Source organism: Miniopterus natalensis, chromosome 4, assembly GCF_054644295.1.
Source record: "Miniopterus natalensis isolate mMinNat1 chromosome 4, mMinNat1.hap1, whole genome shotgun sequence".
In the NCBI taxonomy this organism is placed as follows: Eukaryota; Metazoa; Chordata; class Mammalia; order Chiroptera; family Miniopteridae; genus Miniopterus; species Miniopterus natalensis.
In genome coordinates, this window is record NC_142084.1 from 46091794 (window position 1) to 46111116 (window position 19323).

The following is a 19323-nucleotide window of genomic DNA, read 5'->3' on the forward strand; positions in this document are numbered from 1 at the left end:
GCTTCCAAGTCAATGAATCATATTTCTTACTTCATTTCACGGTGCCACCATTCATCCTGCTGCCTAAAAATAAAACCTTGAAGATGTCCCCTCACATGATCATGTTTCTCTTAAAATATTTGTGAAAGATTATTCCCTCTTTTTTTCTCTTGACCTGTGCTACCTTAACTGAGGACTTAGTCATCTCATAAACTTCTTATTTAAGTTTTTAATGAGTTTCCCTGATTTCACCCCCATTTTCCCATTCTCAGTTAATGATCCTTAAAATAATTATTTTTCTTTTTTTAAATCTGAACTTGATCAGCTTCCAATCCTCCAATCATCCTCCAGTTGCTTAAGTATAAAATCTACATTCCCTAGCCTCATACAGACGATCCCCTATGATCTAACTTCCCTGGGTAATTACCAACTAATCTCCCACGTGTAATTTACCATGCAGCGACAATAGGCAAATAAAAATGATTCCGTTTTCTGTATTTGCATCTTTGATCATGATGTTTTTTCATCTTAGAAATGCCATCATTCTTCTGTGCACTTAGAACACTTCTACTTTACTTCTAAATTTCAGTTTCTTTTTGACAGAACCCTTGACTCTCAAGGTACACTTTATCACATCCTACTTGGCCTCTATGGTATTCTCAACATGATTATTGTTATTTTTCTCACTCACTTGCAATCATCTGTATATGTGTACTAAGTTTTGTATTTTTCATCTCAGCATTTCCAGCATCTCATAGTGCCTCAAGAAATAACTGTCACCAAATATGTGATAAGTAAATAAATAGATCAATAGCCTACACTCATTCTTGGAAAACATAGAATTTTAGAAATAAAAGAGCTAAATCTTAAGAAAAAAAAACCGAGCCTAAAAAAACACATAAGATCATTCATTTGAGAAAAAAGAAAACTAAAAATAGAACAGCAGCATGGGTATTTTTTAATTAAGCAAAATGTTGATTCTATCATATCAAAAAATTCAGTTCACATTTTTAAGAAGTTAAATGATAAATAGTACAAACACAATCAAAATGTATTCGTTCAACCCTAAACCCAGTTCTCACCTGGCTGGATGTTTTCTCTTATGATGGTTACATGGTTATCTCGATCTGGCCGCGTGTGTTCATGCCAAAAGCCTATCACATGGCCCAATTCGTGAACAACAATCCCAAATTTATCGCAGTTCTTGCCAATAGAGATTGCCTGAGGTCCATTACCCCGCCGTCCTACATAGGAGCAGCATCTAGAGGGAAGCAGAAAGAGGAGATGGTGATGGAACGGGCAATGCTGGATGAATTACAATGTGGTGCACCTTCCGTAAAAGATTCTGATGAAATGTAAAGTCCGACACATTCAGAGATAGAACAGTCTTTCATTAATAAATATGGCTAATTTCTAGTATCCTGGTTAATTTATATACAAAGGTCTCTAAAGAATCACTTGAAGTGCTCTTGTACTACTAATTTATATATTAGATGTATGCCTTAAATCATTTTTAGGAGTAGAAGATAAATTAGAAAATAAAATACAATGTTGATTAATGTGCTGTTATACATATAGTTAAACTCAAGACTTATCAACTCATGTTTATTTTTAATATAATTTTTTATTCTCACAATCTTTTAAGTTGTTATATTAATGTTCAGTATTTTTATCTGGCAATAAGCTATTATTTCAGAATTAAATATCAAAACAAAGTTTATTTTTCCTCTTCAAGAAAAACAGAATTAAAAATTTATTTATGAAAGATGTTGACTAATCAAAAAAGAAATTATTTTTCCTACTCATGGGGGAACATTTTTAACACTTGATCTTAGCCAAAAGGCTAAAAAGCAATGAGAACATTTTTAAGAAGAAAATTTAAAAGAAGAAGTCAGTTGAAGAAAATGAGTTTCAAAAGGTGAATTATCTAAGGTTAATGGTCAACTGGTGGAGAAAAAACTGACAACTGGTAGAAATAAGAGATTTATAAGATTGTGTCGAAAGGTCAGCTGATGTTTAAGTATGACATTCTATTCCACCTTCTGAAAGAATCTCCTGGATTCTCAGAATGTGCAACATCCAGAGCATCTTTTTCCAAATTTTCCTCGATGTATTGATATTTATATACATTCAGTGATATTTTCTTACTTTATATACAGAAGCTCCATTCATTCACTTTGTGTATGTGTCTATGTGTATACACATGCATGTGTGTGAGAGTGCATGAGTGCACACACACATGTAAGGGTGGGCACACAGGAATATCCATTTTTAAATAAATTTTAAATGGTATTATAATATAGCAACTCCAATTACATATGTAAATAAAATAATATTTAAACTTTTGATAATTAGGGTTTACATCAAAATAGCTTATCTCTAGGACCACCCCTCTAAATAGTAATAGAGGGCAGTAAATAATTGGTGTTGAATAGTTGGGAATCATGATGCATTAGACATCAAACACTTGTTCTAATTTATTAAATTAGAAGGGGAAATTGTCAAAACTTAATTGCCCAAATGATTGAGAGGAATTTCACTAATTTCAACTTCCAGAGTAAGTACATTTGGTAGTTCTTTTGGTTGCACAAATACAAACATTTGTCATTCGAATTGTTTCTGTGGGCTTTTAAATGTCTAAATATTTTACCCTACACCATGCCAGTTAGATGAACTAATTTGACTTATTATTTATGAATCTATTATAACAGTTAATTAAGCTTAATAAAGCAATGATAGAAAAAAAAGAGGAATCTGGTAGAGAGAAAAAAATCAGGAAATTGTGCTTTTGCCCCCAGGTAGTTTTTTTAAAAATAGTTGTAATCCATACAAAGGTAGTTATTTATATTATTATATACCCAATAGTAAAGTATTAGATGTAAAAAACCAGAAAATTTATGGATTTTGAAGAGACTTAAACTGAAACATTTGCTACCATGTAGCAATAGCAACAAAACTGAAATACCTGATGACTATGTCGTAACTAAATTACCCACCCTGAGCCTGAGCCATTCTTGCTCGTTCTATTCAGAGAAGAGAGTACTTTGCAAATCAAAAATCTGGGAGACAGTCAAGAAATGGGGTCAATTTACTTCATGTCAAACACCTTTTTTAGCATAATTTCACCCATAGCCCTTTCCAATAAATAAGATGGGGTTCATACGGAAAGCAAGAACGCATTCCATGCTGACTTTTACAGTGGTCCTGGGAAAGAAGAAAAACGGTGGTGGTTTGATCCCTGACATATCTATTATAAATTTATAAACGGCCTCAGCTACCTAATGCAAGTTCTCCCTTTTCCTTAGAGGAAAGCCTAAAGTACCTACAGAAAACCCTAAGACCCTGCATGTTCTTCACACACGTCTTACCACAGGGATCTCATCTCTTCCTGCTGGCCCCTCACTCACTCCACGCAGGCTGTGCGGCCTTCCCCCTGCCAGGAGCTCTTCTCCCAGGTATCCGTACGTCCCATTTCCTCATGCTTTTCAAGCCTCTACACAAATGCCCTTCTATCTCACTCCGCTCTCCTTTCTGTCCTAGAATTTAGGGTTTATTAACACATTTTATATTTCATTTAGTTTCACGTTTCTTTCTGCTTCCCCAGCCTACAATGTAAGTGCTCTTCGTGGGCCCACAGTTTAACTGCTCTGCTCACTGCTGTATCTACAGCCCCTAGAAAATAGCCTGGCGCACAGCTCACCGGACGCAGAGGGCAGGCTGGCGGTCGCCAGAGGCAGGGACTGGGGTGGGCGGAATGGTGCAGAGGGCTGAAAGGTTCAGGCTTTTAGTAAAAAGTTCTGAGGCTGTACAGTGCATTTTCTTCAAAACCCCTTTAAATTCTTACCTTCTTTTCTTTTGAGTTACACACAATGTGCTTTAGCTAATACGTAAATTGTCGGTATTTTCTTGGTTCCTAGCTGTAAAGCAGTGTGCCGGGTGTCGAGGGACCTGGAGGTAGGCTCCCTGCCCTTGCTGGTGACGGGTGACACCTGACCCAGCAGCGGAAAGTAACCGCTGTAGCCGTGCAGAGCCAAGTCCCCCGGGGCAGCGCAGAGATGCCTGAGAATGAAGTAGGTGAAAGACACCCACCGACGACAAGTGAAAGTGAAGGCATTCCAAGCAACTGAAAGATCACAGGCAAAAACATGAATAAATGATAGCGAAGAGGGAAAAATGGTTTAGCCGGATCAAAGAAGTGAAATGGGAAGCACTGAAAAGAGCCAAGTGAATCAAAAGAAAATGAGTATAAATATGAATTTGTTCCAAACAGAAATTAAGCAATAAAATAACAAGTGATCAATGTTTTGGATGTATTTGTCTTACAAAAGTGAAGGATGGGAAAGAAGAAAGCTGTACTGATCTGAATACATTATGTACTTAGAAACGTGTAAGCTGAGCTATATTCTTTTCTATTAAACAATCAGAAGGGAGGACAGTGCATATTTGGACCTTTAAAATGTTAAATAGATATAAAGAACTAGGAGGCATTTCAAAAGTAACCAAAACTTATCAAGCGAAAATTAGAGTAACTTAGAAGAAAACATCACTTGAATAAGTCATAACTAAAAAATTAGGGCACTATCCAAAAATATATAGGGAAACAATAATGTATCGTCTTTCTTAATGTCAGTCAGGGCCAAAATAAAATCTATCACTTTTAAGTTAAGTTAAATGATCTAGGAAAATATGATAGCACAAAGCCAAATGATAACCCTCCCCCACCATACCTAATAAAATATATCCCCCCCGCCCAAAAATACGTCATTAGGGGTGGAACAATTTCCTCTAAAGAAATTAAGCATTTATTTATTTATTCATTTATTTATTTTTAAATATGTCTTTGTTGATTTCAGAGAGAGGAAGGGAGAGGGACAGAGAGAGGTAGAAACATCAAAGATGAGAGTCATTGATCAGCTGCCTCCTGCCCGCCCCCTGCTGGGGTTCGAGCCCGCATCCCGGGCATGTGCCCTGACAGGGAATTGAACCTCTATCTCCTGGATCACAGGGTGATGCTCAACCACCGAGCCACGCCAGCTGGGCAGCATTTATTTTTATTTCACTATATAAACGACACTAGAGGGTAGTATATTCAAATAGCTATAAGTGATAGAAAAATTTCCTCTTTATAGAAGAATTTCAGCAAATCAATGTAGGAGGAATACAAGAAAAGAACACCGTTAGAAAATTGCTATTTTGCAATGATGTGAACTTTTACGATGGCAGGATGTGGCTGTCGCCACTTGAATCTACTGACCCATCGTAATCACTAAAGTGGCAGGTCCAGGCTCCTGTGCCTCTTGATGCGATGCAGTGCAGACAGCACCCTGTCAAGTATTCTTAGCAAACAAGCAAACAAAAATTCAAGCTGAATTTAAATATTTAAATATAAGTTCCAATGAACTGGAAATACAGGGAAGGAGAGTTTGAGGACTTTCACAATAGAAAGCCTTTTACAGTATACAGACAGCATTGCTTGAAGAACGGCTATTACTGTAACTTGGCTAGATTATGGGATTTGGGGAGAGATGTGGTGGCAGAAGAAGCTACAGACGGAAGTTGTGGTAAGTTCATGGCATTCCTTAAATGTTATATCAAGGAATTTAGATTTCTTCTCAGGCTAGCACTTCCCAAAATGTGCTCCAGGATACTGAGCACTTTTAAAAGGGTGAGATGGGTGTTCCTTTTTTTTTTTATAAATATGTTTTTATTGATTTCAGAGAGAAGAAGGGAGAGGGGGAGAGAGAGATAGAAACAACAATGGTGAGAGAGAGTCACTGAGTGCACATCCCCTGCTGGGGATCGAGCCTGCAACCCGAGCATGTGCCCTGACCAGGAATCTAACCCTGACCTCCAGGTTCATGGGTCGATGCTCAACCATTGAGTCATGCCGGCCGGGTGGAAATTCCTTTTTTAAAGTAAGTTTAGAGAACGCTGTTATTCTCTATTCCTTTCCATTGGTTGAATATTAATAATATTAACAATGTTCATCAGCACACTGCTACAGAAATAGCTATCAAAATTTCATACAGCATATTCACAAGTTACAGAATAGTTGTTTTGGGAAGTTTTGTTATCATCCTGTAAGAAGCAAATCTAGGAAACACCACTATAGGAAGAAACACGAATCTCAAAAAGGGCGGTATTTTGCCGTGGCTGGTACTTTGGGAAGATAATTCTAGTGGCAGTGCGCTGGTAAGGCAACACAGAAGAGCAATCGGAATAGACCAGGTGTGAGATGACAGACATGAACGCACCAGGGCACTGACGTGGCACAGAAGTGGGAACCAAGAGACACAGTGAATATCAATGGGAACATACTGAATAGGTTTTAGAGGAAGCACAATAGAATCACTAGACGATGATCCTGAAGTTTCTAACTCAGGTGAGTGGGACACAGGCAATGCCACTTTATAATCAGAACACAAGGAAATGCAGCTGAGGGAGTGGAGGAATGAATGCACTTGAGATACATGCACAAAGGGCTGTGATCAAAGAATATATTTACTTCGAATAGAATATTTTCTTATGTAAAATTCACTTTCTCATGGGCAAAACACTAAGCATATATTAGGAAATGAATCCTACCTTCGGATTTTTTCCCCCCTTCTTAATTTACTTAAGCCATTCCCTGGTTCTACTCACCCACAAGGCCTGTACGTGAACACAATGTAACTCTCTTCATCACTTCTTTCAATGAAAGTCACGCACGTGTGCTTTTCCCAGTGCCTCATGGCCTGCTTGAACATGGCTCGCTGGCTGCCTGGAAGAATGGCGCGACATTAATAAACTGTCTGCCCGGAAAGGGGTGTTGCGTGGGACTCCCCTGTCCTGAGTCTGGCTGGGCAGTTCAGACACCGCCACTATCATCAACCACATAGCAGCCTGGAGCTCCACAAGGGAGCCATTGCTAAGAAGGGACACTCACTTCATAATCAGAAGGTTCAAGCTTACTCTCTCTGCAAATACGTGTGCACAGGGCCCTGGGGGCGGGACATGCAGTCTTCCAGTCAGCTGAAGAGAAACCAGCTTCCAGGTTTAATGGACACATTTGAAACTCAGTTAAAAACCAGACTCTTAGAACTCAAGGCTAAAGAAATGTTTCAGTTACAAGACAACCTAAACTAACAACTGAGGGGAGGGGAGTAGTTCTCAAGTTACATTTAACACTATATTTTATAGATTAATATTCTATAAAAATGTGCACTTTATCTGTAAGATAATTATTACTTCTTTATCACAATAGGCGCTTGGGGGATATCTTACCAGTGAAGTTGCCTCCTATAACGTAGGGAATAACACCTCCGGGCCATATTCTGTCCGTTCTTGATGTAGCGGCTCTAGGAACTCGATTTTTCTCACTTTGCCCTGAGAATTTTAGAGGTACTTTTCCCTTAACTGTGCTGTTTTGCTCCAAGCCTGCAGTGACATTTAAAAGATTCCGTGAAACACAAGTCCTTGGGCAGGGAGTCACTTACGTCTTAAAGGACAAAAGTGAAAATGTCTTATTTACATATTTGTGTAAGTGTGCCTGAAGTCAAAATGCATTAAAGACAAGCTTCATGTATATGACATACTTGAAGAGAGTATTAAAAAGATTTAAGAGTATCATGTGAAAATACTCTTTCTTAATGTTCTATGAGCAAATTCTAATGAATTTTTATGCAACAGCCTAGAGTGGGTAGAAGTCAGGCAAACTTTGTAGGTCACAGAAAAATTATTTTATGTAAGTATCCTGCTGTACTAGACCACTAAGAAACTCACCACCAGAATGAAACACAATGTTTAAAAGAAGTCCTACGATATTCAAATCTCTTCCTACTCCTGTTTAATCCCTTTTTCAGGATTGATATTCTGTAGTAGTACAGATGAAAATTATGAATATTACATTATAGAGAAAGTGAATGGAATAACGTTAAGACAGATGAGGGCTCAGCCTTCTGGGACAACGGGCTAGCTCCATTCCGCATAATCAGTACACACAGTGAACAGGTCGACATAAAATGCAGTCTATTCTGGAGAATCTTTCAAACCTGCAGTCATTAACTTTTCTTGGTGGCCTTCCATAAATTTTTGTTACTAAGTTTGCATAATTATTTTTTCTTATTCATCTATCGCTGCCAACACAAATGTCCTCGCACTAGTATACCCTTCAGACGCAACAAATATTGAATATATGCCCCCTACACCCATGACCTTAATGTGGTTTTTTTCATTTTTATTTTTCTATTACAGTTTACATTCAATATTATTTTTAGTTTCAGGTGTATAGCATGTCTTTTTAATACCGTGGAGCAAAGCATCTTTGCTTGGGAAAATTAATACTTGAAAGTAAATACTTTCAAATATTTAATAATAATTAAATAGGTTAAAAATGTGAAATTTGAACATACTTTTAAAAAATAACTCAAATCTATAAATAGGGGTTAATAAATTCAATACTATAAATATTAACTAATTATGAAAACAGAGGGCAGTTTTTCTGAATGTTTTTCTATATGTTTTTGGAAGGGTCAAAAAAATTTCAGCTACTCTTTAATCTGATAAATCAGTTTGTCAATTTAAGTGAATTTTATTTCAAGCAGATATGATCTTTTTCAGTTGGTTAAAACTGATGTAGTTCCATGCTTGATAAAACACCTTAGCGTGATACCCCATTTACTAGAAATAAACATTAATAATAATATAAATACCTAATGCATATTTAAATAAGGAGAAGCTAAAAATAAGTTAACAAAACATTATAATTGTCCCCAATTAAGTTAACTAACAAAATAAAAATAAAGGATTCTTTCTTAGCATATATCCTTCACATACTTTGCATCATAATGGCAAACTGAACTGCTATGAGTATAATATTTACTGTACATCAAGTCAAGCGTCTGCAACTTTAAACATTGATATACCAGAGCCAATTCTTCTTATCCTGTCTATAAGTTGGTAGAGGGCCCCTCGTTTCTTTGACATACCATGGTCTCCATATCCACCTTAAAAAAAAAAAAAGTTAAATTAAACACTGCATTTTAAAGTGCTTGTAAATAAACAATAGTAATAGGCTATATTAATTTCTCTTTGGACATCTTTTTTTATATGGTCTTAGAGAGTCAGAGTCATGAATATCCATAAATCTTAAGAGAGGAGAAAAATTATACATTAACAAATTTTGGTAACTAAAACTAAGGCAATGAGGGAGATCCACAGAGCAAGCTAAATGACTTTATTTGGACATTGTGGAAATTGAGTCATCTATTGATAATTTGAAACATTTTTCTTTGCTATGACCGTGACATCACACAGGATGACAGCAAGTTGTTCTGCGCTGTTGACTACATTCTAGCTATTTCCCCAATGTAAACAGAATCGTTTCAGACGTCAAATCAGCAAATGGAAATAAAAACAGAAGAGCAAATTATAGCGTGTGTTTTGCTCCAAAGCTATGATCAATTTTGAAATATTTCTAAAAGCATATCATATCTTATAATATATTCAAATAAATTTTGAAAATTAGCTTCTATAATTTATAAAATACTAATAACACAAAATTAGAAAAAAATCATAAGGTAAGAATCCAAAAGGATATTCATCAGCAAATGCACTGCTTTATGCTATGTAATTTGCAAAACTTACCAAAATAGATATAAATAATTGTATAAGTTAAAAGGTAGAGGAGAGGGTCAAAATAAGGAAACATGTCTTCTTGCAATTTTAACAACAAAAACTAGAATAGGTAGATTTCTGTCAAAAGCCAGGAAACAGATCATTATACGAAAATCAAGTCCTCTTATTCTAGGGCTTTTAAAAAATGCTCTCTCAATTTTATTTCCTATTTTCCCTTTTTCTTGAATTTTTAACTGACAAATAACAAAGAGGTACTATTGAGCAAACAACCAATATGACCACCAATGATATCAGGACAAGTGCAAATGAATTCATACTACTAAGAGTGTGGCTCATGAGTCTCTTTGGGCTAAAACAGTGAAAGGAGGCTAGAAATTCATGAACAACAACAAACTGTTCTTGGACTTTGAACTACTGCCTCTCAATATCTGTTTTTCCCCTCTTTGAAATGAATACTAGAACTTAATGACTTAGATTGAAGCTAATAAAAAAATGATGAAAATTATTACCATATAAGCCCCTTATGAAAATCAATTAAGTCCTTATAAGGTAAGTAAGATAGAGTGCTTTTTCACTAAGATTCTGTTTAATTATCTGCATTACATGGTCACATTTTTGCTGTGCCCCTTGAGAAAAATTTTTGAAATTTTTTTCATTGAACATATTGGAGAGATGAGGTAATACTTAAATATATTCATTCCTAAGCAGTTACAAGAAACATTCTTAAAAGATGGCATCTATATGTTTAAAGTGACCATTATGTAACAATTATACTTCATATTCCATAGAACTGAAACAGATTGTGAGAAAAATAGTCTTAGTATTAAGGTAATCAGGATTAGAGTAATTATAGACTTACAAAAACAATGTTTCAAGACTATCAAAGTGAATAATATTTTTATATTTAGGAATTTTGAATAATTTTTATAGCCACTGAAATAAAATTCTGTCTAGATAGTTCACTGAAATAGAAACAAGAGCCTGCCCTGGGTGGCTCAGCAGTTGAGCGTCGACCTAGGATCCAGGTGATTGGGGTTCGATTCCCGGTCAGGGCACATGCCCGGGTTGTGGGCTCGATCAATGACTCCCTCATCATTGATGTTTCTATCTCTCTCTCTCCCTCTCCTTTCCTCTCTCTGAAATCAATAAAGATGTATTAAAAAAAAAAAAAAAAAAAAGAAATAGAAAAAAGAAAATAAATTAAATAGGTGGTTATTTCTCACATATACTAAAAACAAAATGAAAATATTCAAACTGAAAAAATATTTATGGGAAAGACCATGTATTTTGAAATGAGGAAATACAATCAATTCACCACAAACTAAAAAGAAAGGGAAAAGATAGAGGAAAAATATAAAACAGGACACTTTTACATTGAAATTCAACTGAACAATGCAAGTTACTTTCAAACATGCACCTTTCACGCATACGTTTAGAATATATGTTTTTTATGATTGACAATATAATGTTTTATGCTACTTATCTAAAATAATAGTATCTTTCTTCCAACTATTACTATTTCAGAGCTTAACTATAAATAAAATGACAAAATTAAGTAGTGTTACAATTTTTTTTAATCTCCACCTGAGGATATATATTTTTTCCACTGCTCTTGAGACAGAGTGGAAGGGAGAGAGAGAGAAACATCAACACGAGAGAGACACATCGATTGGTTGCGTCCTGCACTCGGGGATCGAATCTGCAACTGAGGTACCCGCCCTTGGCCAGAATTAAACCTGGCACCCTTCAGTCCAGGGGCTGACGCTCTAACCACTGCGCAACCCAGCTAGGGCAGTGTTACAATTTTTTAAATCACAGAAAAGGAATGCTCCCTATATGAAAGGAGACAATGGGTTAAAGAAATGACCCGAATAAAGCTTGAAGCTAACAAAAATTTAAGTAAAAAATGAAATAGAGCCCAGTAAATCTAGGATTTGCTGAGTTGTTTCATTGCTCCCTTGTCCAAATCCATTGTCTCTGTGGCCATGTCAACTGTGAGATCGCAACTGGAGAGCTGTCAATACACGTGTCCTACAGGAATGTACTATATGTGATTACACTGCAAGGCAGTGTTCCTCCTGTATTTGGGATATGTTTCAGAAAAGGCTGTCACTACATATAACAAAGGCTAGAGCATACAACTTTTAAAGTAGTGTGTGTTACTATTTTACATAAATCTTTAAGTTTTATTATCTAATATACATTCCTTATATGTGATAGTTGTATTTTGATTATAGAGGGTAATGTCCTTATTTTTAAGAAGTGCATGCTAACCTACTTAATATCAAAATGCTATGTTGTCCGCAGTTAGTTACAAAATGTTTTATGCAAACTTATGCATGTATGCATGCACATACACTGAGCAAATATGATAAGTTTAACAATTATTGAATCTGTAAGTAGGAATACCATTGTACTCTTGCCTCCTACACTATCCTATCAACTTTTCTGTATGTTTGAAATGTGTCATAATAAAAAGTTGCAAAAAAAAGCAAATTGGACAGAGAGATTAATTCACAGTAAAAAGCCTTAAGCCTAGTTTTTGTCTGCTAGATACCACAAATAAAGTATGTATCTTATTTTTCATAGAAAGAAGAAAATAAAAATAGCATTGGGTTTGAGGGGAGATTCAATGAACTCAAAAAGCATGACATCGAAATAATTTTTTTAGTTATAGCTACAAAAAGAAATTTTAATGTTGCTATTTTCTCCAAAATATAATACAGAATAAAAATCATATCAAGATAATATAAAGATTTTTAAGTTTTAGTAAAAATATCTTAAATGAGAACGCAACAACCTTTTAAATACTACAAGTCTCATATAGGCAAAATTCAAACATGTCAAACAACTATAATTAAAATTGTTTTCTGTGTTTTCATAAAAATCACGTAAAAGGTAGATGAATTTTTCCAAAATAAGTTTGTGTATAATTACCTTATGAATACTTTACATTACTTTATGAATATTTTATGAATACTTCTACATTTTGCAACTCAATATTTGCAATTGGGAATGGGAGGCAGCTAATATAATGCTAACGAGTGAAATATGGCCTTCCTTGGAACTGAATTTTGGTCCTGACCTCAGACACTTCCTGGCTATGTGACAATAAGCAAACTCTATAACCTTCTAAATCTCAATCTCCTCGCTTGTAAATCACAATTATCTTTGTACCCACCCTCTTGGGGTTTTCATAAGGATCAAAGAGTTAATATCTCCAAAGCACTTAAACCAGGCCTGGTACATAGTAAACATGATAACCTGTTGGTTAAATAAATTAATTAATGAAATAAAAACTATGTACAAATCTTGAATTTCTAAAAACGGTCATTTGTGTGTAGGAAATCAAAGTTGATCAGAGAGACGTTAAAAGTGATAGCATTTCAAGAGTATATTTTCTTCCAAAGGAATGCAAATTGAAACAAATAGTCAACTGTACCTGTGGTATGTCCAAGTTTTCCAAAGGGGTTCTGTGTAAGGTCAATTGTCCTATCAATTTGAAAGATACTTAAGTCTTCATCATCTAAGGCAATATCACCCCAAAACACAGCTAAAAAAAGAAAAGTTCAATTAAAATGTAAAATATTTAAAAGCAAAATCAGTGCAAACAAGCCTCATTAGAAAACTAGCAAAACAAGAAAAAGTAGCCTCCTTATTTATTTTAGTCCAAAATTAATCAATTCCTTAGTACTACCAGACATCAAAATATAATAACTTTAGGAAACCGCAAACTTAAGAGAAAGAATAAATTAATCATGAGGTAGTAAAATACTGACAAACGCCTTGAAAATTCTGGGGTATTTGTTTTTTTATACAGATTTACAAATTTTCTTTTTAAAAATTTGCTTTAGATTTTTTTTCTGCAAAACCAAAAATAGGAAAATACATGAAAATTTAGAAAATGACAAAACCCATGTTTTTCAAATCACTGTCCTTTACTGGATTCATACTTTAATACTTATGAATTTTAGCTATAAAAAGCTAGTTAATAAAATTAGTTAATTTATGAAATTTAAACTTTAGTCCTGAAAGTTATACAATGCTTTAGGCTTTGATCAAAGGTTTATCATATAAAATTATCTACCCAGTTTAGTTCCCTCATAAAACATTGATATGAGATAGGGGATTAGGTTTATGTATAAATCCAGAAAGGAAGAAAATAAAAACTAGTTCAATGTAGGTTATCGGTTCAACATACAGAAAAATTTTTATTAGAATTAGAATTCTCTCATTAACCCCTCTCTTCTGCCCTAATGTCAATGGAATGGCAGTCTGTGGAAGTAAAGAGATGTTTCCTATCTTTTACTATCATAGAAACGAAGTAATGAAAAGTCTATAAAACAGTTTATAGCACTGGCTAAGAGGCTGGTCTCGATACCTAAAATTGAATCCAGATTCTAATCAGCTTCACACACACACAACGGAAAGCTCTGATGCTCCACTTCCCCTAAAGCCAGACATCCCAGGGAATAGATGGCCGGCCTAAATAAAATATTTTGCAATTATATAAAAGGCTTGTTAGTTTTCATAAAAATAAATTTTGCATTGTCTTTTTTTTTTTCTCTTCAAGATTTTACTATACTTTAAGGTAAATCCAAGTTTACTAATTATTTAAATCTTCCTTTATGTGTATTTACTATACAAATAGTTGCGGGCACTGACCGGCAGTGAGTCTCAGCCTGGCTCTTCCTTCCTTGGTGCAGGGGGTAACTAGAGACACTAGGACAATACTTCTCTAGCGTTAATTTGCATAGGAATCACAGTGGATCTGGTTAAAATGCAGGCTCTGATTTAGTAGGTCTGGAGAGAGGTCTCAAACCCTACATTTTTAACAACTCCCATTACTACAAATAATTATCCTTGTCAGCATCTTTATTAGTAGTATTTTTTTTCTGCAAGAACAAACTTTTACTTCCTTCTGAACCAGCTGGTTGACTTGAAACCAAACAAAACACAACTTGTCAGTACTACATTTATATAATAAAAGTAGTATGGTAAAATAAAACTCAAATGTGTTTTAGATTTTTATTTTCTTGTAATGACTTTTCACATGCAATAGGATTCATGTCTTGATGGATTATATCAAACACAGATCAGCAATCCAAGGATACAACACTTCACAGAAGCAAAAACATTACTTCTGGGGAGAAGAAAAGGCAAGAGGCCAGAGAATTCTTAAGAGGAGACAAAACTATTCTGGAGTACACAGGCCCACTTTTTATTTATTGACTTTTTTTCTAAACTAATAGCTTCAGAATAGCTAGGCGGTTCTGAATATGCCTGAATTGCTCCAAGAGAAAACCAAATATTTGAGAACAAGTAGTAGTGAGTGACTAAGTGAATTCACTTATGTGCAAACTTGATAGACTGTAAGTCTTACATATCTTTAAATCTTGATATTATCAATAGAAAAATAAAAGGCATCTTAGAATTTTCAACCTATTACATAGTTTCTTTTAAATTTTCATTTATTGATTTTAGAGAGAGAATGGGAGGGAGAGAGAGAGAAACACCGATCTGTTGTTCCACTTATTTGCATTTGTTGTTTGATTCTTATATGTGCCCTGACCAGGGATCGAATCCACAACCTTGTCATATTGGCATCACACTAACCAAGCCAGGGCCAGGGCAGCTTTCACAGATTAAAATGTACAATTTCTTTCTTCATATTTCACACATTTGAAGGTTTCCTTAATTCATCTCTCTAGTTAAATCAAGGTGTCATATTTCTGCATGTTAAAATATTTTACTTAGGCATTGGTATAGCACACTGGATCATGACAATTTACATTAATATGGATTTAGAATTTGCGTTATAATCTAACATATATTTGTTATTTAGGCTCTGAAATATTTGTAATTCTCAAGTGCACTTTTGGAGTTTTCTGTTTTTCTTTCTATATGGTATTTTCTATTTATTTTGCATAAAAAAAAAAAAAAAACCCGAAAAAGCACCACAATATAGGAAACTGGTTATAGATAGAAACACTAGGGAAATGCTAAAGTGCAATTAGAATATTTCCTATCTGGAATTCTGCTTGGATTCCTATGGTCAAAAATGGGTTGGGAGCTAACCAATAGTTCAAAATAAAATGTCAAGAAGAACGATTTTTTAAACTACAAGGAAAACCACAGGTTTTGTTTTTCTCCTGAAGGCTATCTGAATTCATTGTACTACCAAAAAAAAAGTTTTAATCAGAGACCAAGAAAGAGTTCTTTTATTATAGGAGACAGAGTAAACACATTTTATAAAAGAGTGTGCGGTGAAAATAAGCAGTCCAAGATTGTGATTCCCTACCCCTAACTTTAAATCATGCCTGTTCCACTCACTTCCAGATTCCCCAGTGATCTTTAGCCCTTCAGTTTTGAAGTTGGGGGGGGGAGGGGGGCTTCACAAGGGGCTTCAAGTCTGTGATTTCCTACAAGCTGTATGCAAAAAAATATGCATGAGTTTATAAACACAGTAACCACATGTTTTGCAGGGGAAAGGTCACCAGTAGATCACACAAAGTAAAGAACCACTACTGTGCCCAAAAGCAAAGTCTTTCAGTCGACTCAGGAGAAAATACTTGCAATCTAAATACCCTCAAGAAGATGAATATATTTACTTGAAATAATGCTAAGAGATCTGATAGCTGGTTACTACTTGAGAGCACATCCCAATAGACAAGTGGATAAAAGACTCCCCGGGCAGCACCTATATATAGAAAGCCCTCCCAGCAGCCCTGTGTTCCCAACTAACCATTAGGTGTCCCATTTGCTTCCCTGTCCTTTCAGTAATAAGGCAACACACAAAATTTCCTAATATGTTTTCAATCATCTGATTCCTCAGCCTAAATTTAAAAATACTGACCACAGGAAGCATGTGAGGCTCAGCATTTAACCCTCGCTGCCAGAAGGCCTGACAGAAAGTAGGGCATCATGTATGTTCTGAGGCACAAAGAAAATGTAAATGAGAAAAATACCACGGAATGGGGTATAAGGTATAAGTTGTGTATAGCAGAAAGGAGGCTAGGCATGCTACATACTTCACAAATTTGTTATGGCACAAAATACTAGATATTCACCAGTTCCAAAGAAGGGGTGTTTCAAATTCTTTCACTCTAGAGTGGATTGCTGCTGTATACTTTTTAATAAAACCAACTAAAAGGCAGTTGCCTTTATTTTTATTTTAGTAGTAGTAGTAAATATTAAGTGTAGTTATGGGAAATAAATGTGTCCCCTTTTCTCTAAACCCCACACTGATATGCTCAGAACATGCATGGCTGAACTAACAGATCAGTTATTTTGAGATTTATGGGATTTGGAGAGAGAGCTCAAAGATTCAACAATAGCCAAGAGCACTTTCTTATTACACTTTTTCCATATAGAGCTTAAACTTTCTGCCTTTATTGATATTGGATTTAGGGGGAAGAATGATGTCATGTGAAGACCTGCTCTAGTCTCCAATAAAGGCCTAGTAAAAATTTCCTCAGACAAGAGCAACAATGAAGGCTCAAAAGTCAACTATTTTTACATGATTGACAACCTCTAAGCAAATTCCCAAGGAAAAGTTAGATTTGGCAAAATCTCTAATATATACATTTTGGAGACAATGTTACATTACTTAAAAAAGAAAATAATTTTCTGGTAGTATTTCATATGCACAGAATAATTTTTTCTCCCAAGATGACATATTAAAGTTAACTTAAGGTCCAGGAAACAATTATCTAAAATATTAAAAGCTCTTGATACAATACAAAAATAAATAAAGATATATTTTTATATAGACTCTCAGAAACACTCTTCCAAAAAATAAAGATAAGAATGTTTTTCATCTCGCACATTTCTTTCTTAAATTTCCAATAATAAAAAAGTATTTGTAGTCCAATTATTTTAGTGGTTGTTCCTCAAGGAAGCATCCCATGCAATGTTTTATTTAAATAATTTTTAGAGGTTGCTTTCTTTTTAATATATCTTTATTGATTTCAGGGAGGAAGGGAGAGGGAGAGAGAGAAACATCAATGATGAGAGTGTCATTGATTGGCTGACTCCTGCACGCCCCCTACTGGGGACTGAGCCCAAAACTCGGTCATGTGCCCGGACCGTGATCTCCTGGATCCTAGGTCGATGCTCAACAGCTGAGCCACGCCTGGCCAGGCTAGGGTTGTTTTTTTCCCAAGACCTATATTTTCACTTTTACTATATACTGTCACCTAAACTACAATTAAAAAGTGTGCATGCAGTTAACTACAAATGATGAGTTCAATAAAATGTGTTACTCAATTTCCCTCATAAACTGAATTAAAAGGTGCTTCTCAGTAACATGACTCTTATCTGGCCACATTAAAACAAGATACCCTTATCTACCAAAGCAGATTTTTTGGAGCAATGGGGTGTGGTGCAATATAAAAAAGTAGGTACCGTTTGGATCATTGGTTATTAAAATAAATAAATAAGTAAACTGTCCAAACATACTCCAAATTTAGAGGTCCCTTCAAAGAACATAGAACTGTTGCGAGAGTTAAACACAGTCTTCTTCAATTATTTCCTGAACACACAATAAAATATAATCTCAACACAAAAACAAATATTCAATCTGAAATACAAAACAAATAAACATGCATATACATATACACCATGCTAGAGCAAGGAATATTCCTCCAGAATATAGAGACATTTGATAATAAAGTCATTTTTCATGATATTAATGAGTGTCAAGATGAACCTAGATTGATCAGTAGATTCTGAACACAGAACACAAGCAGCAAGTTGTCCTTTTAAATCTTTTTTCTGTTTCTAAAGCAATTTTACATTATGAATAAGATTAAATGTTAAAATTTCAAATAAACTTATCTTTCTTTTTAAGTCAGAAAACAAAATTTTTCCCATAACAAAAGATCCATTGAAATACCATATCAATCTGCATTTATAGCCCACAATGCCCGTGGATAGGATTTCTCAGGACATTTTTAAAATATCACCCATACCACAAATATTCTTTTTGAACTCTTTGTCTCAAAAGAGAAAACACTGGCAGAAAAGAACTTTGATCAAGAATTGAATAAATAAATATTGAACATTTTTTGATTCAGCCTAATATTTTCTGTCACAAGCTTTAATTAAATGAAATATTATAGTTCATAAGTTTTTCAAAACTGCCTTTCTTATACTGCACAAATAATGAACATACTATAATCAACCACTAGCAAATTTGCTTTACTTATATTTCTCACATCACACATTTTGTAATGACAGAGCAAACACTTGTTTTTTAATTCCCTTAGGCCCATTATTATTTACATTTGTGGCCAGTGTAGGAATCAACCATGATACTTCTTTTCACATTAAGTTTGTTTATTTTCTAAGTATTGACACTAACTCTTAGAGTAAATCTTGATGTCTTCCTGGAAGTAAAACTGTACATCTTTACTATTTTCAATACTCTATGTTTTGCCCACTGGCTGGTCTCCTCCTCATACAAACAGAAGAATATCTTTCCCATTTTCCTTTGGTCTACTGTTATGATAGGTTAAGAGAGAAAATGTTGCATTCCAACCTTTCTGGTTATTATTCATCATTGTAAAACATTTCCTCTTGGGCCCAAGTCAAAGGCTGGAGTCCTTTCACTTTGGTTAATATCTCCCACTCTACAACCCGCAAAACAGCATGTGCTCAGCGAAATAAACTTTACAAAATTTAAAAATCCACAGACATTCTATAAACTTGACTCCACATACTGATTTC

The 19323-nt window shown here is 34.8% G+C and overlaps 1 protein-coding gene across 1 annotated transcript in view; it reads right to left on the reverse strand.

The window, feature by feature from the left end:
- The window catches only part of TLL1 (tolloid like 1), a 153570-nt gene that overhangs the window by 75945 nt on the left and 58302 nt on the right, over window positions 1–19323 (reverse strand). The window contains exons 2-6 of the mRNA XM_016197761.2: window positions 13037–13147; window positions 8883–8963; window positions 7243–7395; window positions 6622–6739; window positions 1062–1240 (exon numbers count right to left, since the gene is read on the reverse strand). Of these exons, the coding sequence (XP_016053247.1) occupies window positions 1062–1240; window positions 6622–6739; window positions 7243–7395; window positions 8883–8963; window positions 13037–13147 (642 nt within the window). The remainder of the gene's footprint in view (window positions 1–1061; window positions 1241–6621; window positions 6740–7242; window positions 7396–8882; window positions 8964–13036; window positions 13148–19323) is intronic.